At 42.9% G+C, this 27,405-nt stretch overlaps 1 protein-coding gene across 4 annotated transcripts in view; it reads right to left on the reverse strand.

Moving 5' to 3' along the window:
* Window positions 1-27,405, reverse strand: part of NRP1 (neuropilin 1) — a 142,584-nt gene that overhangs the window by 12,633 nt on the left and 102,546 nt on the right. For 2 of the 4 annotated variants that reach the window (XM_048837726.2, XM_048837725.2), the window contains exons 9-14: window positions 25,439-25,583; window positions 22,184-22,515; window positions 16,777-16,921; window positions 12,955-13,038; window positions 9,486-9,545; window positions 1,639-1,776 (exon numbers count right to left, since the gene is read on the reverse strand). In XM_048837726.2, the coding sequence (XP_048693683.1) occupies window positions 1,639-1,776; window positions 9,486-9,545; window positions 12,955-13,038; window positions 16,777-16,921; window positions 22,184-22,515; window positions 25,439-25,583 (904 nt within the window). Of the gene's footprint in view, window positions 1-1,638; window positions 1,777-9,485; window positions 9,546-12,933; window positions 13,039-16,776; window positions 16,922-22,183; window positions 22,516-25,438; window positions 25,584-27,405 lie in introns of all 4 variants that reach the window. The other 2 variants (XM_048837723.2, XM_048837724.2) reach the window with 1 other exon arrangement.

The raw sequence follows: 27,405 nt of genomic DNA on the forward strand, positions 1-27,405 counted from the left end.
TCTTAAAGCAATTGCTTCAGGGAGGGCGCTGTTGAAGTAAACATGACTTCAGGGGAGTTACTCCAGATTTATACATGTGCACATGAGAGCAGAATGTGACTCAAAATGGTTAATAATTTCTCTTCCATAATATATAAAGAACTCTGGAAGAAAAATTGCCTAACTTTAGTGACTTCAGATACTGATCAGCTTGTCGATCACTGCAGTTCTGTGCAGCCAAACTGCTTGCTAGTAATCTACCTACATACCCATTTTGTAGCTGCTGCTGAGTGGGTGGCAAGCAAGGCAGGGGGAGACCACCTTTGAGTCAGAGAGGAAATTTAGGAAATTTTTGTGTGTTGCAGTAGGAGGGAGGAAAAGGGGCTTTAAGATAATGCTTTGGAAACTTCTCAAAGCTAGATACTGGAAATAAAAAGGTCCCTGTAATAGCAGAGCTTGGTAGGAACAACAAAATCTCATTTAAGAAATATCATTTCTTCAGCTCTTGACTGAAGACAAGTTCAGCCTCTATAATCTTTGGTAGCAAAGTGCAGATATTTCTCATTTCCAGAATATTATTGCAGTGCTGGGTCAGGAACTCTGTCTTCGTTGTCTTAATTAGAGCTTTACTTATGCATGCCTTTTAGATTTTGTCAGTCTCTGGCTAACGTAGCTTTTAACCTCCTTTCAATGTCAGATCTTATTGAACCATTTAACTTTACTTTGCATCAATTTTTCCACCATTACAGCCTTCATTTCAGCTAACTGCGTTTAGTTAATTTGATGCCATTTATTTGTACAGTGCCATTTATAGTCAAAGTATTTTAAGTTTTTTTTCTAAAACTACTGTACTTGTCTCAAGATTCAATTGAAAGTGTCTCAGAATTTAAGGAGTCCAATTTTATCTAATTTCCTTGTCATTCTCATTAGGCAAAGGGGCTGCAGAAGTGGAAAGGGGAAATTCATCTCTAGCACATTTAATTAGACTACACGTATGAAAAAGAGAACACTAAAACTAAAGATGTGCAGGTCATGAAATGCCCTCCCATCTCTGGTACTCATCAGTGTATCTATGATCCTGCTATGCCGAAGCCCGAGTTGGAGGGCACTTCTGGGAAAGGGGTTCCTCAGGATCAGCCAGTCAGTTCCTTGAGATATTATTTCTTGAAGAACCATGTATGAAGAGGGGGATACCATCTGAGGTGGGTTGATGTTTGAAGAAGCCTTGGAAGTTACAATTCTATCTTATATATTGCTTCTTTGGTAGATGTATACCCATCATTATTAACAAGAATGCATAAGGATCCATTTATTATTATATTGGTTGTTAACTAGCAGTAACAGGATGAGCGACTGGATGGAAGGGTACTGCTGCAGACATTTGAAGTCTTAGTGCCCCGTAGAGGAGTTATCAACCAGGGGAATTGGGACTGATGATTATCTTCATTTCCTGACAAAAAGGCACACTTGTCTTGGCAGTAACAGACTCAGGAGACCACGACTGTAAGTCATGGGCTGGGTTAACTAGGGCATCATCTTCCTGAAAAGACATATTTTAGAATGTAGATACAGCAAAGTCTCATGCTCTGGAAGATGCTCTGGCACTACACAAATGCCCCTTTCCCCTAAAAGGTGACTCCATCATGAACTCATGATTACCTGTATGATCTTGAATAGGCCCAGTTTTGCTAGTCAGCACTGACCACTTTAAATCTACTTGGCTGTCGTGTTCCCAGTGGCACAAAGTCTTGTGAGATCCCCAACCAAATCCACAGTTGAAACCATATGCTGGCAACTCTGCAGGAACAGAGGAAGGTGGGACAAAAATAAAAGGATACAATTTATCAATATAACTTAAGATTTTTTATTTAAACAACAACAACAAACTACCTTGATTAGTCTATGGAAATAACCATTTCTACTTGAAATTCTGAGAAGCCCTTACAGATCAGGATTGCGAGGCAATAGCTAAAATAGCCAATTATTTCCAATAACTTATGTAGCTATTTTCTCCTGGTTTTATGGGCCAGACTGTGGCAAGGAACCTCGCTCATTTACAAGAGCCAGCCACAATGTGGCTAGGGAGCAAAGCCACTGCTCCATGAGGTAGTGGTACTCACCTCAGCAAAAGGACTGGGATGAGTGAACAGCAAGCAGATTTGGCTCTGTGAAGCGTGGAGGATCAGGTGGTGGACCTCCTGCTTCAGAATTTCACCTGGGAATTCAGCTGCAGCATGGCTCTTCCATACATTCCAAGACAGGGCTTTTTAGGCTATGTCTACATTAGAAGTTAGGGATGTGATTCCTCTGCTCTCCTCATTGCACTAGCATGGGTATAAATAGCAGTATAGACATGGTAGCCATGGTAGTGGCAGCAGAGGCATGGCTGAGCCATCGTGAATACAAACCTGCTGTGCTCAGCATGGATCAGCTGTGCCTTCACTGCCACTACTGTGGTGGCTACACTGCAATTTGTACTCATGCTCGCTCCATGTATACACCAGCAGGGGAATCACATCCCTAGCTCACAGTGTAGTAATAGCCTTAGACACTGGTAAGCCCTATGTATAGTAGTGCCAATGGCTTTACATTAAAATGCAAGACCAATTTCTTTCCATAGCGTATACGTGATAACTGACAATTCTCTGCTCACCCACATTTCCACTCACAACAATATATGTAATATAAATGTACTTGAGGGTCACAAGGAAAAAATTGTGCCAAAGCCACAAAATGAGAGTCTCTTAATTAGTGATGGGTGAACCACATGGAGATTTGGTTTGGATAATTCATCAAAAATTCAGAGGATTATCTATGTCTCTGAGGAGGGCTACAAAACTGGTCTGAAAAACTCATAAGAAAAGGTTTTTAGGATTTCTGGTCCCAGGCAGAACCAGGAAGTGCAGAGAGGCTTGGAAAAGGAAGAATAAAATAAAGCTAGTCAAATATTTTTGAATATATAAATGTTTGAGTCCACTCTGATTTTATGTGACCTGATTAACTCATCTGCTCTTTGAAACATTATCAGATAACTTTTGTTGTAATACTTGTGGCTCAAAGAAGATGCTGTTCCAATTGTCATATTTTTTTTCTAATTGTTCATACCATAAGATTTTGATCTGTGTAATAGCTCACAATAAAATTTGGTTATGAAAAACAACAACAAAAAGTCAGACACGCTAATGAAAGGATTTGGGACAAACATGGCTCCAATAACAATGCAAACAACTCTGTAGGAAAGGCCTGCTGGCAATTACAGTACATAGGTTTAGTAACAAACAGTTTCAGCATCTTTCAGACAAGTTGGCCCACAAGATGGCAGCATTGAAATGGACAAATCAAAAATGAAAAGAGACAAATGTGGCCCATTGCCCACAAGTTCCGTGTAAAACAAGAGAAGTCTGGTATTATGGGGTTTATTATGGTCAGGATGAGATCATATCTTGTTTTCAGCTTCTCTTCAACTCTGCCTAAAGGTTTAATACAAAGCAGTTTTCAATGGAACTTGGAATTTGAATGGATAGATGTTACAAAAGATAGGATGGAATTCTTTGCATTTCTGGTTTCCAAAAACTGTTTCAAAATCTGTTACACTTTGTCCCCTTTGGAAGAGGGGCTCATCTGAAGCAATGAAAATTCACAGTGGAACAACCCCCCACTCTCAACAAAGTGACTGCTCAAAGGGCCAAATCCTGAAGTTGTTATTCAGTTGTCCGTCAGTCCTCATTCAGGAAAAACTTCCATTAATTTCAATGAGAGTTTTGTGTGGGTAAGAACTAAGAACAGAGGGCCTCATGCGCCCATCAATATCAACTCGGGGACATGAGCTGTGCTCCTTTTCATTCTTATCTCCAACTCACAAGGAAAGCCAATGCAAATGCAATGCAGTACCTGCAGTATTACAGAGTTTCCCCTACTTATTGTGAACCACCCTGTAGGGGAGGTACAGAAGGCAATTTCTGTTGGGGGAACCCTTGGAACCATAGCTCCTGAAGGATCCAAGAAGTAATAATGGAGCTGGGTTGTAGAAGAGAGGCAAGGGGCTACTGGGTGGATTCCCTATTCCAGGGGATCCCCCAGGCTCTTTTTGGACAGAGGGGATCCAAAGCTTGAAGGAGCAGAATTCCCAGCTTCTCCACGGAGAAGGGGGAGCATCTGGCCTGGAGGAAAGAACATGTAAGAAATGCCTTCCCACATAGGTTATTCTCACAGACAGTGGGGCCCTGAGTAAAGATTAAAGGGATTAGGCCCTAAAAGGGAACACTTCAAAGTCAAAGGAAGTTTTTGAAGGAAGAGAGCTATGTTGCAGTGATGTGAAAGTTTTTAAGTTAGCAAAAAATATCCTTTTACGGCTAAAGATGATGAGAAAGACAGCTGCGTCACATGGCGGTGACATTGCATCCATGAAATAGGACTTTAAAAAAGTAGAAGAAAAATGTTAAACAACATTTATTTGATTGAACCCCAAAGGCAGTATCATGCAAAGCTTGTGACATCCCTCACAACATACAAACCACAACACAGGAAAATTGTGATCTATGCAGCACATTGGTCTGAAGCTATCACATAGCACACACAATGAGGCTGAAAAGACTGGGACTGTTCACTTTAGAAAGGAGACAAGTAACAGGGAACATGATAAAAGTATATAACACCGTGAATGGTCTAGAGAAAATTAATTAATTCTAAAAAAGAGTGCTGGAAGAGCTACAAAACCTCATGCTTCAGGGTTTAAGTCAATCTCTAACTAGTAGGGATTCAGATGAGACCTTCATGGGGGGGGGTACATTATCCAACATATGCCTATTGTGGAGTTTCTTGCAACTTCCTCTGAAATATCTGGTGTTGGCCAATGCCAGAGACAGAATACTAGACTAGATGGACCCTGGTCTGAACTAATATGGCAGTTTCTATGTATCTGAGCTTTGGTGTGGTAGATACCATGGTTGGGAGTGAAAATGGGCTTCTTTTACCCAGATAGTCCCCTTGATTTCAATGGGCTAACTCTGGCTCACCTAACCCATGGGAGTAGTTCTGCTGAAGTTAATGGGACTTTTTTTGTGAGTTAGGCAATCAGGTTTGGGCCAGTGTATGCTTGCAGTTATTTGAAGTATTCGTTGCTCTGTCTCTATTGTTTTCTCAAAAACTGGCCTGGTGCTAATGCATATTTCAGAAAAACATAACAGCAGTGTTAGGGAAAGGCATGACATTTCACTGTGTTTAGAAAACAACTTAATGGGGAAGTGCAAGAATGGGCAGTAAAGAGATTAGGAATTAAAAGGGCCCATAAAATGAGAAATGGACATTTTAGCTATAGATATTTGGCTGAGGAACACCAGGTGTAGAGCTGCTCTAAATCACACTCTTCAAGGTCCCAGGGAGTGATGCAATAGCTAGAGGTCAGCTGCAGCCATTTCCCCATGGACCCTATGTTGGCAGCTGTGAGAAAGGAAATGTAGATGCTGTGACACTGGGTCCATGCCACTAGAAGATCTTTTTGAACTACAATGATCCTCTCTTGACTTGTTAAGCAATCGCTAGGTTTGCTTTGTAACAACAGCATGGAGTAAACTGGCCATAGCTCAAATGCATATCAGGTTGTTTGCACTAGAAGCAATTGGTTATGTGTGGCAAAATCCCCACTCTTTAAAAATGTAGGTTTATGTGGTATGGAATTAAACCAATTTATCCTCTCAGAAAGTATCCAATGGCTGTACTTCCAGGCTACATCTTGCTCACAGCTGTAATCATCAATGCTGCATATGAACAAGCTAGTCATTTGAAAATCCAGCTGGGTGAGTTCCTTTCAAGTCCATTTATCTTTCTTGGGACACAGTCTGACATATTTCTACAGTTGCACCAACTGGAGGCAAGAAGGAGCAGAATGGCATTCAGGACATGAAGAAAACTCTTCATAGATGCTGTGTATCAGGGTTATCTGAACATTAAAATGGGAATTTATCAAAATAATTGGACCACGTCAGTGCTCACATACTGGATCTGATTCTCATTTACAGTATTCTCATTTACCACTCTGGCAGTGTAAAGCAGTCTTAAACTGGGAGTAAATTATATTTTCACACACTTTAAGGTCCTTTTACACTACTATAGTGGCAGGGCCGCGCAGAGGATTCAGGGGGCCTGGGGCAAAGCAATTTCAGGGGCCCCTTCCAGAGGCGTAGCCAGGTGAAGCGAACAAGGGGAGCGGACATAAAAAAGGTGCCAGCCACTTGTACTCACCCGGTGGTGCTCTGGGTCTTCGGTGGCACTTCGGAGGCAGGTCCTTCACTCGCTCCGGGTCTTTGGCGGCATTGAAGGATCCACCACCGAAATGCCGCCAAAGACCCGGAGCGCTGCCGGGTGAGTAAAAATTTAAAAGGCGCCAAAAAATTAAAAAGGTACCACTTGTGCTCAGTGGGAGAGCAGCCGCTGCTCCGCTCCCACCCTAGCTACACTACTGGCCCCTTCCCTGTCTTAGACCTCAGACTTCACACATTCTCGTGGGGGCCTGGGGCAAATTGCCCCACTTGCCCCCCCCAGGCGGCTCTGTATAGTGGTGTAAAGTTGCCCTAGTGTAAAGAGAATCAGACACACTCTACCTTAAAGATGTTTCTTGTCCCCTCATTTTACCTGATGTATCTTTGTAAACCAGTTATTACAATTGCATGAAACAAAACATTTGATTTATTAACTTTCCTGATTTACACAGGGCTGTGCACACCTGTTGAGCACATATAGTGCAAATACACAGCTTGGTTTATGTGTAAATAGGCAAGAGTTGAGCATGCCACTTGGTTCTTTAAATCAATTCCTTGCCACTGCAAGAGAGGTTTAAAAAGAACTGGGCTGACAAGGCACAGGAATGACACTTGTCAAGTAGTCATCTTGGTGGGCGGGACTGTTAATGCTACATTAGGTGTCTGGGTGACTCCACACTTTTCAACTTTTGCAAGCAGTTTAGATACTCTCCTAAGAAATTCAAACCTTTAAGCATTTTTTATTCCATTCTTGTTTCTAACTTCCTTAGGACTCAGCCCCACTGACATCAATGGCAAAAATCTCATTGATTTAAATAGAATCAGGACCAAATCCGAGGGCTGTTGACTGCTGTACTGAAGTTACACTTGGAGCAGCTGAGGAGAGGGGGTGGAGAAAGATGGCTCTAAGTCACTCCTCCAATCCTGGGTCAGTGGGGGCCAAAGAGGTCCCAGGAATAACTTAGACCAGCTTCAAGGTTAGTTTAAATTACGCTGCTTGCAACCAGTAGCTGCAGAGGCTGGGGATCTGAGTAGGGATCTTGCACTCTGCCCGACCCCATCCCTCCCAAACTTACTTGCCCCTTTTCTGCCACTCCATGTCCAAGGCTGACCCTTATGACAACAGGAATGGGTGATGGAGAGCCACTTACACTGCCTTCACATCACTAGAGATTTCCCCAATGTTAGGGAATAGCCTCAGCTTCCCCTTTATGCAGCGTTTAAGGATGCCTTGCAGTGAGGCAGTGCAAAGATTCTGGAACTTTTGTTTTAATTTATAAACATTTTTTCAGGGACCATCACTATTTTATCTGGCTGCCCATCTGTCTGTGAGCCTTTGTTATATGCTGCCACATGGAGAATTGGAGTTTGGGATCGGCGCTTATCCCTTATGCCATGGGAGGAAGTAGTGCCTAGTGAACACAAGTGACTGACTGAACAATAAAGGGAAATAACATTGGCAAGCTCTGAAGGGTGCCTCAAAGCAATGTCTTTAGCTGGAAAAATGCTGGCTCATCACAGAGCAAGTAACGGCAGTGCGGGGGGGCGGGCAGTAAAGAAAGACAATGAAGAGATCCTGAAAGACTCTCCCCTGCCCTTGCCAAAAGTAGTCAGTCATATTACGGAACAGTCCACTCAAGCCAACAAGACTCAGCATAACTTGCAACTGGAGCTGTGTGCAGAGTGGAAATTCTATTTCATGGAGGATTTTGAGATTTCCAGATTTGTTTTCATTCCTATATGGAAGCAAATACCAAAATTTCAAAATTCTCAGTGAAAGCAAATTAAAAAACAATCACTCTGGCTTGGTCAGACTGTTTTGTTACAATATATAATACATAATAAGAATGTTAGAAAGAAAAAAATCATTTTGAAAGGAAAAATCAAAATGTTTCATTCTGAAAATGTCCTACTGGGATGTTTTAGAACTCTTCACCCCACCCCACCCCTTTTTACTGCAAAACAAAATGTTGACAGCATTGACATGATGTCACAAAGTATTTCGATTTTGACAGAACAACGTTTTCCGATCAATAACTGCTTTGTCTGACTTTTTCTGACCAGCTCTACCTGCAAGCTGGTTGTTCCCTCTAACCGAGGTGGTGCAGGAGCAGGCAGGCAGAGCTGTCTGTTGAGATCCCATCTTGACTCGAAAGCAGGACATTGCTCAGAATAATACATGCTGACTAAACACATGCCTAGGACAAGGGAAACAAATTCTGAGGTGGGGGGAAAGTTTTCACCTATACACCTTTATTCTGGGAATCAGAAATTAAGAACAAAAACAACTTCTAAACTAAGTCAATTTTGCTTCTTAATCAGGTCACCAGTATCCTTAAGGAAGCATTCTAATTATTAACACAATTCTTTTTGCTTGAAGCAAAGCCTGATGGTGTCCTATTGTGGAGGAAACACTGATACACAGTTACACACCCTGTTAATAATAAATTACTTGGGAGACTGTGCCTGGCTGTGCTTTACTAAAGGAAATGGGAATAACTGAACATTGACCTCCTCACCAGTCCACAGTTATTAATACAGAGCATTTAAAATTGCTGCTCATACTTTTAGGAGTTTGGTTTTTTTTTTTTTTTTTTAAATTGTACAGGATATTAAAAATGTCCAGAACTCAAATGCTGTGAAGCCTGGGCTGTGAAGCAGGGGGAAGTAGCAAATGAAGGATTGTAAAAGCTGTTAGCTATTGTATTGATTAAGGAAAGATGACTTGCTGCCCATGACAGCTCCTTTCCTCTTAGTGCAAGTTTATGGTAGCAGTTTATATAACCCCATTTTGAAAGTACTTGCTAGAAAATAATATTGTAAACTTGCCAGCTCTGTGGTGGAGAAAACTGGCAAACTTTCTTTATCTTGGTTTTGCAGAATTGTGAGGGATGTCAATAGTGAATCTGTCTTTCTGTCTGTTTTTTTCATCTGGAGCTTGCAAACAGTGTCACACATATGCTGCATTTAAATGGAGTTTGTGGCGTGATTAAGTTAGTTTAGTTTATAACGAGTATTGTCACCATTAGGCATTTGCAGAAGGAAATATTGCTGTTGACTGCATATACATGTGGATGAAAGGAGTTAAATATTTACTGTACAAAGCTCAAAGACCAGATGCTTCTTTACTTCAGAGACTTTTAGGGAACAGAAAGCCAGGAAGTGCTGCAATTCATTATTTTTGTCTTTGGCATGAGATTTGGGTAAGGAATTTACTATGTTTTTAATGAGAAAATTTCTTTTTTATACCTGGCTGTACTGTACTGTCTATTACTGTCGGCTTTTCTGTAGTCAGCACTGTAGTACCACCTGAAAAATAAATTATACATGATATGACACATGAAACAGGACAGTAAGACACAGCAATCATTAGGAAGTTTCTAAATATACATGAAAAATATTACCGAGATGTTTGTCTGGCTAAGCACATACATATGTGAATGTGCATGCATAAATCTCATACAGAATGAGTGAGTGAGAGAGAGAGAGAGAGAGAGAGAGAGAGAGAGATCTGGTTTCCTTTTTCAACACAAGAATAATAGAAAATATTAATAACAAACAGCACCTATGTAGAGCTGTATATCGAAGAAACCATTTAGAAACACTAACTAATTAATGCTTACAACGTTCACTGTGATTGTCCTCATTTTATGAATGGTGAAAATTAGGCAGAGAAGTGAAGTAACTTACAGCAAGTCTTCCTTGAAGTAACTTACTGGCAGAGCTGGGGACTAGAATTCAGGACTTCCTAAAACCCAACTCTGCACTCAAGCATCCATACTATGCTGCCTCCCAAAGCAGGGATAGAAAAGATCTACATTAGGGAACCTAGTCCATCCCCAGCGACTGCAGGATCCTTCCCCAGCATTGTCTTGTAGCTAAGTTGTGAGGAGAGTTCACATCAAAACTCCACAAGGATGGATCTGGGCTAGAATCTGACACAGACTTTGTGCCTGTGGAAGGGATGAGATGGATGAAAAGCTTCTCTTCTATCCCGACATGGACAGCCTGGATCTTGTGTTCAGGCACACGGGATAGAATGGAGAAACTATTCCACGTGTTTTCTTCTTGGAGCAGGTAGGCAAGGAATGGGTGGAGCCTTGGTTCCACTCTGCACTTAGTAATTTACTGCTGATGTCATCATATTGATAAAGGAAACAAAAAGTAAAGGAAGAGGAACGCTTGTTTATGAAGCAATAGGCTGCTGATTATCAGCCAAATCTCCCTTCTCTCACCAGTAAGTTTTACACGTTAGAGAAAGGCTAGGATGAGTTTTAATGAAATTGAATGCCCAAGCTATATTGGTTTTCTGTCTGAGTGAGTGATATAATGGAGAGTCTGATGACGATGCAGGAAGACACACAAATAATTTAGCTATATTTGGGGCCAAAGTGTACCAGGGAAGAATCTGGTCTAGAGTGTAATGACAGTTATATTGTCAGACAAGGTTATTTTGATACTTACATTTGTGTAAATACTATCAAGCAGCTGAATCTGACAGAGTTATACATTTGAGAATGTAACCTTTCACATGCTAATTGAAAACTAGCAAAAAAAGGGAAGAAGCTGAAAAATCAGCTCTTCACCTGTCCAGTATCCGTAGTGTGGCACACAATTTACACAGCATAAAACATTCCTTTTATACATTTTGAAAATTCACTTAAATAATTAAATTAGCATCATTACATGTTTGTGTTATGTATATTATCTCCATAAAATACCACGTGTCTGAACAGTGCCTAGCACAAGGGGGGCCTGATGCAGGCTGGGATTTTTAAGTTCGATTGTAATACAAGCAATGAATAATATTAAAGCCTGAAGGCTTTATTGAAAAGCTTTATATAAAAAGGCAGTATTGTGCAGTGGAAATAGAGCACTGGACTAAGAGCCAGGTGACCTGGTTCTGTTTCCCTCCCCGAGTGGCCTGGCACTTAGGGAAGACTGAAGGCTGCATCACTGTGTTGGATGGTTCAGACTGCTCCCTGTAGTGTATTGTAGAGTTGGCCAGGGTGGATGGTTGGGGCCATAGTCTCATATCCTCCTGAGGCATATGGGTGCAGTTCCTTTCTCGCTGGAGAGCAGGGACTGTGAATGTCATTGAACTGGGAAGCTCTTTGTGTGCTCCTTCCTTCTTCCCCCTACCCCTCAGATGGGGCACCTGTGCCATGCACCATCTGCTCCTAAACTGTGAGCCTTGCAACTAGGGGCCCCAGTTGAATGTCATCACATGATTTCTTTGAATCAGCTCTGGAGATATATGCATGCAAGAAATCCAAAGGTTTACTGATGCTGAAAGCTTTCTGAACTATTTAGCAGTCAGATGGTATTTCCTTATTTCAGATTCATTGCTTTGGCTATTTTCAAAAGAATAAAAATCAGCTAGGATACTGTGATTTGAAAAGCAGGGACTGGGACTGTGCAGTGCCACTTCTGCTCAAAAGATCTGTATTTTTTAACTATGAATAAAACCCTCTGTTTGCAACTTGTGTTTACAGGAAATACAGTGAAGGCTCAGAATCCTTGAGGGTGCCATTTAGGGATCTGGGGCAAAAATTGGGGATTGGTCCTGCTTTGAGCAGGGGGTTGGACTAGATGACCTCCTGAGGTCCCTTCCAACCCTGATATTCTATGATTCTATGATTCTAAGGAGCTGGATGCTGAAAGGGCAGGTTTTTTGCATCCACTCTTGACTGCTTCCAGTGCAAGCCCCCCTCCCACCCCCAACTATCTAAGGTTATCCAAAGTGCTCTCAGACACAGAGTGCCAAATTTAAGCCATATTTTATATCATGGATATAGGAAGCAATACACATTTAGTAGGCTAACCATGGAAGGGAGTGATAGTGCAATAACTTGTATCAGTTTGTCTGAAAATAAGCCCTGTTGGTGTCAGTGTATATTTCTGCTAACCGAGGGCCTTTTCCAATAGACCAGACACATAATCCTCTGAGATATGTAAGCCACAGAAAAATACCAAAGCTGACTGTGCAGCGCCAACTTATGCAGAGAGAAGGGGTCTCTATGCACAAGAACAAAAAAGAAACATAAACACCCTGGTCTGTGGCTGTATGAGCCCACCGCAGTGCACTGCTTTGGACTCTTTGTCTTCCTATCTCTATGCTGGTGGGGGTATCCTGAAGACGTTAGCAGCCACCCCTTATATGGTTGTGTTGGAGGGACAGTGGAGAAGAGATAGATCACGGCTCTCTCTGTGTGAATGTGTATTTGTTTACTCAATGGCCTCTTGGGAAAGGGCAATGGCTAAGCAGGGAATCCTGCCCCAGATGGCAAGGGCACAAAAGAAGTGTGAAAATGGGCCTCTTGAGTCTCAGCAATACCCTCATTTTGAGCTACCCTTGGTATCAGAATAAAACTTTTCCTAAAGGTCTGTCCAGGGTTTTTTTCCTGAGGGAAAGTTAAATAAGGCATTTGATTAGATGCAATTCTTGGTCCAAAAATGCCCTATCTGCCTGCTAGTCACTATTCTTTGCCTCAAAAATTACACAGTGGAGAAAACAATCAAAAGTATTGTCACATATAAAATGCAGATGCCTATGTTGTGACAGTGCAGACAATACAAACTGCATACCAATGTCCATTCATCATGAGTGATTCAATCAAGACAGACATTTAGCTGGTAATTGGTGATCAACATGAACTAAAATGAGGCTGCAATGGAATGAGGATGGTTTCTGCACCTGTCAGTTGGTAGTCATCACCTGTTCCGCTGTGACAGTTTGCCTGGTCATCATCACACTCATCTACAGGATTGCCCTCTGTAGTGGTAGGGACTGATGTCGGTGCTGAAACAAAATCCCGGGGTTACTCAGTTAAAATGTGTCCTGGGGACTTATCATTGTCTCAGCTGTGCGATTTTGATGAACAAAGTATATTGTACTTCATGTGCTACAGTAGGTGAAAAGAATCCCCTTGGATTTCCTTGCTACAATCTGTTCACTGTCACCCCCCCCCCCCACCGCCGCCCTTTAACCGCCCATTAAGGGTGTTTGATCTGAAGTGCAGGGAGGGAATGGGGGATTTAATCATAGTAACATCCTTCTATTATTTACAATCTGATGAGTGATATGCTCCTACTAATGAAGGGTGACATCCAGCACAGTAGAGGGCAGGGCATGTGGGAGGGGAAGAGAGGTGGTGCTGTATTTGGTACAAGAGCCATCCTTCTGCTGCAGAGCAGGGTGCCTGTGGGCGGACCTGAGAGAGAGAATGTTCTGAAAAGGAGCAGCATGAGTGGTGCATGCTCACTTGCTACATACTTCACTAGTGGCCTAGCTCTGGGCCATACCAAGTCCCTTGGGGCCGTGGAATGCGGGCCTGTGCAGAAGTCTGTGTGAAGGGGAAGAAGGAGGCAGAGGGAGCCCTTTTTTCCACAGAGCAGGTATTTACTTCACAGTCAGGAGAGGGACTCCACTGTCCAGCGTGCCCATGCACCACAGCCACAGGCATGCATGATCTCGCATTAGGGAGGCAGGCCCATGACTCTGCTAGCCAGCCCCTACACATCAGTCAGCAGCATGCACTAGCCTGGGGGACGTCCTTGCACTAACCTGGGGGACCATCCACTATCTCTTTTTCTGAGCAGCAGCTAAATGTGCTGCACCATGAGTTCCCATCCCCCCCAGCAGGATCCTGCCCTGGTTTGATCACAGGATTTACCTCCCGTATCCCTTGTTCCCATTTAGCTCCAGCACCAGCCAGGACACAATTTGACTTTTAGGATTATGCTGATCTGGATTTAGTCCTCCTTTCCTAAACTCCATGCAATAGAGTTTACTTAGGAAATATTAATCCTTGAAATTTTTAAACCAATATTAATCCACCCACTCTTCTGATTACTGTTTTAAGCATCATCCTGGTGTTTGTGTAACTAAACATTAAAAATGGTGGGCAACATATAACCACTCCCTTCGGAGCCTGTGTGGGAGAGGAACTGTCTGATTATAGGCAGGGTAACAGAGACAGAAAAGCATCATTATCAATGCTATTGCTATTACTTAATTTGAAGGTGTGAAAGTTATTTTTTTAAAGATATTCATAAATATGAGACATTAATGATGTCAGTAGCCGCTGCTGGCCATGACTCGTTTATGGCTGGTGATGATATTCTGGTAGCCGCTGCCTATCCAATAAAGGTCTGACCTTTTGTTATTATGATTAAGAGCTGTGATTTGTGAAAGGTGCCAGAAGACGTATCTAAGACCCAATGTCCACCAAACAAACAGCAATAACAACTCGGAAATCACAAAACCCAGACACCACACACACTGTTTAAGCATAAGATTTAGATTTTATGTCAGGAGTGTGTAGCTATGCCAGGTGCAGTTAGCTGGCTCAGTGTAATCAGCACAGGGAGCTTGAACCAAGCTTTTATCTACTCTGGAATATTGCTATTTTCAGTAACAACTGGTCACTGTACTGAAAGCCCATGCAATAATGTGTGTCTCTCTTGGACTCCTCCCTCCTCTGCATTAGCCCACAGAGCTGGCCAGCCATTCCAGGTGCAAGTTATGTAGTCCCCTTGTATGCCAGAAATTCCAGGATGGATTGAGGCTCCTCTAGCAGCTCCATTCTGGATGAAACATGGTGGATCCACAGGGTCCACGTGCACTGTAGCTCTAGTTACATACAAGAACAGGTCTCTACATAACTGAAGTAGGTAGTTAGGGTTGCCAACTCTGACTGAAGCTATTCCGGGAGATTTTTTTCCCTAACGTGACAATGTCATTTTCTTAAAATTTAAAAATTGTTTTCAATAGTCACCGGGAGATCAGTGCCGATGCTGGGAGACTGCAGGCCAATCCTGGAGGATTGGCAACCCTATACACAGTACATCTATTCCCTAAGTCAGGTATCTCTCTCTATGAATCCCTTCCTCTAGCCTTCGGTATCAAGTTCAAGCTTCTTATCTTGACCTTGCGGACCTGGTATCATCCCACCTTTGCCTGCATTTCAGCTCTTATTTCATCCTAATCTCTCTGAATGCCCTGGTTGCATGCAAACCTTCCTGCTAATCATTCCCATTGGATCCTTCTCCCACTCATATTTTTGCAACTTCTTCTGTGTCTCTGTTCCTATCACAATTTCTATCCCTTCTCCAGCTAGCCAATTCTCCTGGTCAGGATGGGATAGTGTGGTGGAGCCATGGACCAACCTCTTCACCACTTTTGGAGTGGCTAGTAATTCTAATGGCACTATCCTCACTCACATTGTGTTCAGGTGAGCATAAAGACTGTGATTGTGCTCAGCCCTTGAATGAATACATAGAAGGGAGAGTCTTTATGCCCTCCCACTTTCCTTCTGAGTAGAGTACTATGTAGTGCTGTGTGTCTGCTTTAGAGTTTGATTCTGTTCCTACGAATATCGTTAGCAAAACAGTCATTGAGTTCGATTGGAGAATGATTGCACCATAGACAGCAAGGGCCTTTTGGGCAGGTACTGCATCTTCTCTCCTTGATCAAAAGCAAGGGCAATGACCTGCAGGAACTGAGAACTCCCATAGGAATTGAGAATGGCCCCAGAAACAGAGAAGTCCCTCCAATCTCATCACTTTGCAGGCCAAGTGTGAATCACACTTCTTCAACCCGGCTTTCACACAAAGCAGCATATAGTTCAGCTTTAACAACAACACCTCCCACACTTTCTCCTGGGGAATGGAATAGAGAAGGAACCACATGTCATATACTAGTTGCTTTAATTTATCTTTGGATACCACTGTAATAGGACTAGTGTAAGAATCTCAATAGACTTGAATAGTGATGCTTCATAAATATAAATAAGAATAATGCAGAAGATCAGCAGCTTTATCGTTTGTAATGGCCACCCTTCTGCACTATTATCCATCAGATAAAATGACCAAATGCACTTCACTTTTTTGGTATACAGAAATAAAGCCATTGTGATACTTCAGGGCACTGTTGCAGGATTGATTCCTTGACTTTTCTTGTCCTGGCCATCTATCTTCTAGGTGCCCGATACAGAACTGGGGCCTTGATTAGCAAAAAAACCCCAAACAAACAAAAAACAACAACAACCACTCAACCAACCTATCAAACCCACCACAGTGGGTAACACTTGCAGAAAGTGTCCTCAGCATCTTATTTTGTGTAAATGTGCCTTCTCTTCCTGTGTCATGTCATATAACTAACCTCAATTGCAAACCACTTGGGGGTAGGGACGCATCTTTGGTCTCTCTGAAAAGTGCTGCAAACCCCTCTTGTGCAATATTCAAGTAATCCTGAGATTGCTTAAAGGAGCAGAAGACCCTGTGCGGTGAGACCATCACAAGGATTCACAAAAGGAATTGTGGAAAGAATAATATATAACTTAGTGCCGCAGACATATTCAAATGTCCTCAGTGAGGGAGTTGACCGGGCCAAGAAACAGCACTGATGGCAGTCACTGATGCAAGAGTCCCACGTGCTACTCCTATGGGAGCAGCTGTGCTCAGCAGTACTCCAAGCCAGAGTGTATCTGTATGAAAATAATTAATACAATGCATTCATCTCTGTCAGAGCAATTACCTTCAAATTCACAGCCCAGTAGTTCCATTCTCAGCCCCAGTCCTCCATGTGTGGCTCTCTCAGGGTAGACACGGATTAATCTGGTTGTTATGGGTTCAAAAGTACGTAGCTCAGGCGTATCATAGTTGGTGTTGCCTTCAAAAGTCTGCAAGGCATGACAAATGCTGCTTGTTAAAAAAAAATCGCTTTCAACAATTGTCTTTTTTTCTTTAGGTCTCTAGTATTTGAATTGGATGAGAAGTAGGCCAAATCCTACCAATTTAATAAGTGCCTGACATTCCTTTCTTAAATGAGGAAGGAACATGTAGTTAAAGCTTCTCTGAAAAGTGACACATCTCATTTTTCATAAACTCAGTAGCAACCAATCTATCAGGGTCATAACAGGAGCTGAGTGTCTAATGAGACATGTTTTTAAATGACACTGTGATATCTGGGGTTTTACTGGGTGACATTTTCAGCACTTCATGGGGAGAAAATGACTGAGGAAAAGATCCTGTCACTTTTTAAGTAGTTATAATAATAACCCAACTATTCAAGAGAAAACTTCAATCTGATTTCCCGCAGTGACAGAGTCAGAGTTTCATAAGTTATAGTTATTTTAAAAAGGTGCAAATTAAACTCAGGAGCAGTAGCTGCAAGAGTTCTTCCAATGAAACTGGTCTTGAATAAGAACAAAGAAAACTACCTACTAACAGATCTGCAAAGAGTACCCAACAGAATTTCAGAGGGCAAAGCAGCTTGATGGACATGTATTTGGGACAAAAATCTCTCAGCAGCATTGTGGATCCCTTAGTTATACAGCAGCTTTCAACTGCTTGTGACTCCTGCTGATGTCAGTGAAATGGAAGTTCTGTATGTAGATCAAGTTATTACTATTTATTATTTGTATTTCATCAATACCTAGAGGCACCAGTTGAGATCAGGGCCCCATTGTGCTAGGTGCTATACACACACAGCACATACACAGTAAACGACAGTTCCTGACATGAAGAACTTACATTCTAAATATAGAGAATAAAGGATAGGAAAAAAGGAAATATCATTATTTCCATTTTACCGGTGGGGAACAGAGTATTAAGTGCCCAGAATCATACAGAAGACCTGTGGCATTGCCAGAAATGGAACTCAGATCTCCTGAATTCCAGCATTACTCATAAAATAATTTCACTGAAGTACAGGCTAGACAAAAGAAAAGAGCAATAAATTGTATGTAAAGCAGCTGAGAGTTTATTGTATAAGAACTGGCTGAATCGCAATGCTAATCAAAATCTCCTTTGAACTGGAATCCAAATTTGAGATTACAGTGACATTTAAGGGAACTTCCAGCTCTTAGTCCTTCAGGATGAAGCTTCATTTTTGCATTGATAAGAAAAGCAGGTGCCAGATACACGTCTTATTTGGATGAGACCACAACTCAACACACAGCACTTTCCTGCTAGTGATCCAAAGGCAGACAAAGCAGAGGCAGCAGGAAAAGCTGATTTTGTATTTCAAAGCAGGGATAGGCCACAGGAAAAACTGATTATTGATTTTTTTTCACTGTAATTCTAAAAATGCCACTTGTTTTTGGTTTGAGTTTCTATATAGTAAACCAGCGGCTCCCAACCCTTTTTGGCAACTGTACAAGTTTACTTGACTGAGACTTTGGCTGTACCAGCTAGTGCCCTGCTGCTTCCTATTCAATTGTGCATGGTCTAACCCACAATTAATCTTGGGGCTGTTTGGAGTGTCTCAGAGCCTGGCTTTTGGAGCACACCAAGCCTTATTGTGGAGTGAACTAGGCACAGTTAAATGGGTGGTGTACATATGCATATGCAAGGCCTTGCAATAAATTATTATTCTAGAGGACATGCCTCTGCTACCTTTGAAATCAATCAGAGCAAAATCTGGCCCTAAAGTGTGGAGTTGAGTCTTGAGTATTAATCACCAAAAAACCCCAAAACCAATAGTACCAATAATGGTAAATATACCAGTACCTGGAATTACTGATATTAAGAGCTGCTTATAATAATGACATGACTATCCTCACTCCCTATAGAAGACTGGGTTTCTGGGATTTCTTTCAAAGAGCACTAGGTCAGCTAGTGTTCTGAGAGAACTCAGAAGATTTTGGTCAGGAATGGGTATTCAGAAGGCACTGCGATTTGTATCAAATTAATTTACAATTATTAAGGCTTTCTTTTTATATTTGTATATTAATACAGCTCAAAAGGTCAGAGTAGCTACCTACTGTATGAGAAAGAATATGACAAGCCATTTAATGTGTAAAAGTAGGCAGACATATGTTATCTAAGGAATCCTGACTTCTCTTTTAATAATAGTCTTAATAGCAACATATTATAATGACAACTGTGTTATAAAAGACATCAGTACTCAGCACTGACACCTAGGCATTAGAATTTAAGAGGCATCTAGAATTATATTGAATCATAATTATATTGAATCATTGTCTTTTGTAGTATAGACCTGCCTGTGATTCAGTTTTGATTGCTCATTTCCAACACACACCAATCTTCTTTGCAGGGGCAGAGGAAGGTGCATACAGCAAAACGTGATTGTGAGTTGTGTCTTTCATACAGGCTGAACCATAAAATGCTTTATTTGGTTACAAAGATAAATAATAACTCAGTAAAAGGGAAGGTAATAAGTGTTGGAAAGAGAGAAAATATATAATTCTTAGTGACATTTTAAAACAAAGTCAGCCTGGCAGATGGATTAAGGAAGATTGTTCCAGATGGCAGGAGATGCAAAGGAGAAGATTCTTGCAGCATCAGTGGCCAGAAAGCATGGAAAGAGAGTGAGAATGTCAGTAGTAGATGAGTAGAAGGAGTCAGGAGGGAGAATGGAAAAAGAGAGACAAGCTTCATGATGTAGATAGGAGCAAGTCCACGGGGGTTACATAGAAGGAGGGCAAACATAAATTGAATCCTAAAATGAGTAGGGAGCCAATGAAGTTGCCTGTGGATTGAAGTGATATATATTTCTTTGTACATTTGAGGTGGGTGGAGACATGCTGGAATCTGGAAGAGCTGGAAATTGAAGAGACCATGGAGAAGAGAATTATAATAGTCCAAGTGAAATGAGATATCCCCAAAACAAATTAGGAAGAAAGATAATCAACTAAGAAGGACTCAGGACTGAGAAGGACTTTTCTGTGGAGTTGCAACAGGAAAGAATGAAGCCCACTATTTACAAAATGTGCTAAGAAAAGCTAGTCATGTGTCCACTTAGCCCAAGGGTCTTAAACTCATATGATCATGAGGGCCACATGAGGACTAGTACATTGGTCTGAGGGCTGCACCACTGACCACCCCCTCCCCCGCTGCTCCAGCCCCGCGCCCACTCTATCCCTTCCGTGAGGCCCCGCCCCTGCCCTGCCTCTTCCCACCCCTTCCCTGCCCCCATTCCAACCCCTTCCCTGAAATCCCCACCCCAACTCCGCCCCCTTCCTGCCCCCAGGGGGTGCAGGACAGGTGCAGGGTGCGGCAGGGGGCTCAGGGCAGGGGGTTGGGGTGCAGGAGGTGTGCGGGGTGTGGCAGGGGGCTCAGGGAAGAGGGTCAGGGTGTGGGGTGCAACAGGGAGCTCAGGGCAGGGGGTCGGGGTGTAGGAGGGTTGTGAGGTGCGGCAGGGGGCTCAGGGCAGGGGGTTAGGATGCAGGAGGGGTGTGACAGGGGGCTTAGGGCAGGGGGTCAGGGTGCAGGAGGGGTGTGGAGGGCAGCAGGGGGCTCAGGACAGGGGGTTCAGCTGCAGGAGGGGGTTCGGGGGGCGGGTCCGGCCCAGCACACACAGGGGGCAGGGCAGGCATGGCCTTTATATCTGAACTCCAGAATAACAGAACTGAGATAAACAGGTGTGTGGAGTTTTTTGCTGCATTTTTGTCATTGCTCTTCCTCTCTTTATTCCCTTATTGTAGGTACAATTCATGGTTCCTTGTCATTACCATGTCAGTAGCAAAGCATTATGACCTGATTCAGAGTAGCAGCTATGTTAGTCTGTATCCGCAAAAAGAACAGGAGTACTTGTGGCACCTTAGAGACTCTTACTCTACCTTTTCATGTTCTCTGTATGTGTATATATATCTTCCTACTATATGTTCCATTCTATGCATCCGATGAAGTGAGCTGTAGCCCACGAAAGCTTATACTCAGATAAATTTGTTGGTCTCTAAGGTGCCACAAGTCCTCCTGTTCATTATGCCCTGCGCAGTGAATGGTGATATCTCTTAAGTAATAGAGTAGGAGACACAGGCAGATTATGGAGGTGACAGTTGTGCTTTCAGGCAAAAATATCTAAATGTACATTCTGGGCAAAGATACCAAAAAGGCACATAGAATCATAGAATATCAAGGTTGGAAGGGACCTCAGGAGGTCATCTTGTCTAACCCCTGCTCAGAGCAGGACCAATCCCCAATTTTTGCCCCAGATCCCTAAATGGCCCCCTCAAGGATTGAACTCACAACCCTGGGTTTAGCAGGCCAATGCTCCAACCACTGAGCTATCCCTCCCCCCCGAGTCTACATGAGACTAAATGGACAGGATTTTGGCTAGATATTTTTAAAACATTCCAGAGTATGCATCCAGGACTGGACCTAGGCAAATACACTATTTGGGGCCTGCTCTTTGTTGTTGTTCTTTTTTTTTCCTCCTACCAGCTCAGTCACACAACAATCCACTTGGTCCTCTGTCTATGTCATTTCCTCCCCTAAAGTTTTTGCTATTTCTGCTCAGCCATATGTGTCAATTGCCTTTCCCAGACAGGGTCCCAAATCCTGCACTAGTAATAATATAATAGTACTGTGCATTGAAGACGGGGTCCATATCTTATCAAAATCATTCGGGAGTTTTCATTGATTTCAATGGGCATTGCATCAGGCCTTACAGAGCACCTCTATCCCAGTGCACTTTACATACAATTCAGAAATCTTCAGATCAGCCCTTTGAGGTAAATAGCATTGTCCCCATTTTACAGCTAGGGAAAATGAAGCACACACAGATTTAGTGATATGCCTAAATTCACATAAAGCCAGTAGCCAGGCTAAGAATAGAACCCTCCAGCATTTCTTTTCAGCATTTGTCACCACAGCGTTGCAAAGGATTCCGAGGCATACCTCAGACCCACAGTGTGCCTGCTGCACATGACCGAACAGAAACAGGGATCACGCTCATTTGCGGGGGATGATAAATAAGCAAAAGCTCCATAGCAGTGAGGAGCAATTTGGGATTGGCTTGTTGGAGCCTGACCACAGTCACAGTACTGTTTTAGTAACATTCGTTTAGATTTGCTGCTGAAGAAGTCTCCCTATTTAGCCTAGACCTAGGGTCACCTCAACACAACCCTTTTCCAAAGATCAGAGCTAAGCAAGTGTTTTGTAAAAGAGAATTTACAATGTAGTGATTTCTCCCTCACCTTTATCTTCTTCTTACTGGCATCCATGATCATTTTCCAATCGGATCCATTATTGCTGTAGCCAATCTTGAATTTTTTCATGAACACTTTGTTTTCTCGGAGCTTGCCTCCCTGAACAATTATGCCCCGCACCATTTTCTCCTCACCGAGGTCGACTTGAAGCCATTCCTTCGTATACAAGTGAGTAGTTGGTGGCAGTGCCCAGCCTGAACGACTTGTTATAAGACGAGCATTTTCTGGGATCCAGTTTCGGTCAACTTGACTAGATGCTGTAATCTGAGAGTCGGTAATGAGTCCAGACACCATACCCAACATCCCAGAGCAAGGATAATCTACAGAAGAAACAGGCCACGTTTAACAGTTAATCTGTGCAAATCTGATACAGCCATAAAACCAAAGTAGAAAAGGACATGCCACAGCCAGTTCAAAGAATATAAGAAATAACTTGACCCTTTCCTCCAAACTCAAATCTCATTTTGGTTGAGTCTTTAATTTAATTTATTTTTTGTTTGCTTAATTTTGTACTTCCTGGTTTCAGAAGGTAGTGGAAGTACCAAAATACCACAAGTATTTCTGGTCTGATGGGAACCAGGAAGTATCAGAAAACTCATTGTCAACTCTATTCTTGGTTTCAGAGTAGCAGCCATGTTAGTCTGTATTCGCAAAAAGAAAAGGAGGACTTGTGGCACCTTAGAGACTAACAAATTCATCTGAGCATAAGCTTTCGTGAGCTACAGCTCACTTCATCAGATGCATTCAGTGGAAAATACAGTGGGGAGATTTATATACATAGAGAACATGAAACAATGGGTGTTACCATACACACTGTAATGAGAGTGATCACTTAAGGTGAGCTATTATCAGCAGGAGAGCGGGGGGAGGGGGGGAACCTTTTGTAGTGATAATCAAGGTGGGCCAGTTCCAGCAGCTGACAAGAACATCTGAGGAACAGTGGTGGGTGGAGGGGGGGAATAAACATGGGGAAATAGTTTTACTTTGTGTAATGACCCATCCACTCCCAGTCTCTATTCAAGCCTAAGTTAATTGCATCCAGTTTGCAAATTTAATTCCAATTCAGCAGTCTCTCATTGGAGTCTGTTTTTGAAGTCTTTTTGTTGTAATATTGCGACTTTTAGGTCTGTATTCAAGTGACCAGAGAGATCGAAGTGTTCTCCGACTGGTTTATGAATGTTATAATTCTTGACATCTGATTGGGAATTTTATTAATATAAAAAAATGGAAGTAACTTTTTAAATTCAAAAATTAAACTTTTTTATTCAAAAATTGTTATTTTGGTTTGTTTTTTAAAGACAGCATTTTGCTGGTAATGAGGGCCAGATGGTGCCATTACAAAAGTGCTTACACAGATCATCTGGGGAGATTTCTGTGCCACAAAAGGGCAACAGCACTCCAACCAGACTAATGTTCTTTCACAAATGGGAATCTGGCCTTATACATCTAGTTGTTGGAATGGTTTGTAGATCTGTGCGTTCACATCTTTTCTAATTTTCAACTTGGGTATCCACTATATACTATAAAGAGAACATGCAAATCCTAGTGCCCAAATAAGCACTTAGGCATTTATGCACCTCACATAAATGCTGATTTGAGTTTCAAGTGCAAATCTAGACACCCTGTTTAGATACTCATATTAACATTGGGCGGTATTCAGTAAATAGCTAGTATGCATCCGATGAAGTGAGCTGTAGCTCAGGAAAGCTTATGCTCAAATAAATTGGTTAGTCTCTAAGGTGCCACAAGTACTCCTTTTCTTTTTGCGAATACAGACTAACACGGCTGTTACTCTGAAACCAGTAAATAACTAGCTTTATATTCAGTAACCAGATAAAGGTTTTTTGTTCATCCCATGTTACATTGTCCTGGCTTTGAAATACAAAATGAACTCCTTAATAAATCTATAATAAAACCCTTGGCCTAACCGGAATATCTTGGAGACTATGGGGTGCGGAAAGGAGGGCCAGGTGAGGGACTGTCAAAAGAGTAATGCATGACATAGTAAAATAATTAAAAGAAAACTGTACCCCAGTTTTCTCACCCCTTAAATCTGTAGTCTCTAAAGATGATGCCAAAGTAATGTTTGTATTTTTCCAGGGGTTTTGCTTCTTTGGTTTTTATATTTGCTAATTCCACCTACTTTATGCCAAACTATACCCCTGTTTAGGGCTCTGCCCATGCAAATGTGGAAGACATGTGGACCTAGGGTTGACAACTTTCTACAAAACTGAACACCCTTGCCCTGTCCCCTGCCTCGCCCCTCCTCCAAGGTCCCGCCCCCTGCCATGCCCATTCTCTGAGGCCCTGCCCCTGCTCACTCCATCCCTCCCCCTCTATCGCTTGCTCTCCCCATCCTCACTCACTCATTTTCACCGGGCTGCCTCAGGGGGTTGGGGTGTGGGAGGGGGTGAGGGCTCCAGCTGGGGCCAGAAATGAGGACTGCAGGGTGCAGGAGGGGGCTCTGGGCTGAGGCAGCGGGTTGGGATGCAAGAGGGGGTGAGGGCTCTAGCTGGGGGTGAGGCCAGGGATGAGGAGTTTGGGGTGCAGGAGGGGGCTATGAGTTGAGGGGTTCAGAGTATGGGGGGGGGCTCTGGGCTGAGGCAGGGAATTGGGGTGTGGGAGCGGTACGGGCTCTGGGCTGGGGGTGTGGGTTCTGTGATGGGGCCAGAAATGAGGGGTTCAGGGTGTGGGAGGGGGCTCCAGGCTTGGATTGAAGGGTTCAGTGTGAGGGGGATCAGGGCTGGGGCAGGAGGTTGGGAAGCAGGAGGAGGTTAGGGGTGCAGGCTCCGGGCAGCGCTTACCTCAAGCAGTGGCATGTCCCCCCCTCACTCCTACGCAGAGACATGGTCAGGCAGCTTTGGACGCTGCCGTGTCCTCAGGTGCTGCCCCCACAGCTCCCATTGGCCGTGGAGCTGGTGCTCGGAGCGGAGGCAGCACGTGGAGCTCCTTGGCTTCCCCAACACCTAGAAGGTGGAGGGGGGGCATGCCACTGCTTCCAGGAGCCATGTGGAGCCAGCCAGGCGGAGAACCTACCTTAGCCTCGCTGTACCGCCGACGGGACTTTTAAAGGCCACTGTCAGGGTCCCTTTTCGACCAGACATTCTGGTAAAAAACCAGACACCTGGCAACTTTATGAGAATAGTCTTTTTTTAGAGAACAGAATCATTAAAAAGAAAAAGAAAAAAGTGCCAAATGTAAATACAACAAATGTCAGGTTTTCAAAATCTTCCGGACACCTACCTGTTATCTTACAGCCATAAACTTCAAATCTCAGCGATATCCCATTTTCCCAGCTTGCAGGTCTGATCCGAACAAATCGTGCTAACACTGGCTTGGGAAAAATCCTATGAATAACATCAGTGGGGTTGACATTCCCTTGAAATACCTTTAGGAAGAAAGGAAAGGCACCATTTTTAAAAAATAATATATTTTCTTTTAAATGTAGTTTATAATTCTGTGTTTTACACATACCAACAATCCAAAGTTGAAACAGTTTTTTGCATGGAGGAATATGTCATTATACACAAAGCATCATTTCTGCAAGCAACTAAGCCTGGAAGATGCCTCTATATAACATACCAATGCTTAACAGTTTCTCTGCTGTACTGTGGCTTTGGGAAGAAAATTAAAGAAGACACAATATACATGACAATATTGAATGCAATTGTTAATCCATTATAGTTAGACTGGGATAAATTGGATAGGTCCTGAACCTCATGCTCAGATGAACTGTGTTCAGTGCAGAACACAAGGTGTGGGTAAAGGTAGCTATATGCTACCTAGATACTGTTTAACCCCTTTCCCCCCACCTCCACCAAGCAAGACAGGACAGCTTCAGGGACCATTAGGTGAGCTGAGGATCACTAGAGTGTAGCAATGGTCTGGCAATGCCTCTTTTCTCCTGGCACGTCCCTCATGCCAGGAGTCTGTGTGGAGGGCATGATGAAGGGCAGCTACACTGGGTCTGTGCTATCCAAGGATTGTGCTATGCTGGAAAAAACCTCAGCTGCCTGGTTAGGGCAGCTTTATGGCTTCTAAGCTTCACTGAGCTGGTGCAAAGAGGTGTCGTATGAGCCAAGGTCTTTGTTTACATGTGACTCAGAATCAAAGATCTGGACTTAATTCAGTGAGGAATGATCTGCATTTTAGGCTGTGTAAAAGTTCCTTTACTGAATCAGGATAAAATGTGCATTCCTTTGCTTGTACTTGGACTCTGAGTTTTGCAGGGAATAATACCGCTTATTTTGACCTTCTGTTATGTAAAATCCTTTTTAACAAATACCAAAGTTTTTTTGTCTTGTATAGTGAGATTTAATCCTTATAGCTGATTGTTTTCAATCTTCTAGGATCCTGTCTTTGTCCCTTTAGGTCAATGGTCAAACAATAAGTCCCACAAATAAATATTGTATTGGTCTCTGCTTTCTTGTTGGTAAGCATGCTCCTCTGTAATAGGGCCAAAACTTCTAAAAGTCAGAGTCCAAAGACGATGACTCAGTTTCCTGCTTCTTCCTCAAATAGTGTGAAGACAAAATTTCCTGTTTTTTTTTAAACGTATGTAGGCTTAAGAACTTCTCCTTTTATGGGAGATTTGACAGTTTCTTACACATAATTCCAATTTTCCTGTTTGTCATGTTCAGTTCTGCATTGACTTGGTGGGTTAGCTGTGTGCAGCCATCAGCTCATCCCTCTAAGTTATTCATTAAAGAATTTAATGTATTGGATTTGTTATCTAGGGAGAGCCTCTAGATCAGGGGTTCTCAAACTTGGTTTGCAGCTTGTTCAGGGTAAGCCCCTAGCGGGCCACGAGATGCTTTGTTTACCTGAGCGTCTGCAAGTATAGCTGCTTGCAGCTCCCCGTGGCTGGGAACAGTGCACCGCGGCCACGGGGAGCTGCGAGCAGCCATACCTGCAGACACTCAGGTAAACAAACCATCTCGTGGCCCGCTAGGGGCTTACCCTGAACAAGCCGCGAACCAAGTTTCGGAACCCCTGCTCTACACTGATGTCCAGCTTCTGATCCATTTCTTGCAGCAAAATCTTTCAAAGAAGAATTGGTCTGGTTTTTCTTAGTGGGTGAGTCTGGATGGGCCCAATGATTCTGACTAAAAGGCATGGAACTCCAGGTTATGCTACAGCTGTAATCCTTTCAAAATGAAAGGCTCCTCAAAGAGCTGTGTAGTTTCATGAGCTTGTTGCTGCATCAATAG

Source organism: Caretta caretta, chromosome 2 (genome assembly GCF_965140235.1).
Source record: "Caretta caretta isolate rCarCar2 chromosome 2, rCarCar1.hap1, whole genome shotgun sequence".
NCBI lineage: Eukaryota > Metazoa > Chordata > Testudines > Cheloniidae > Caretta > Caretta caretta.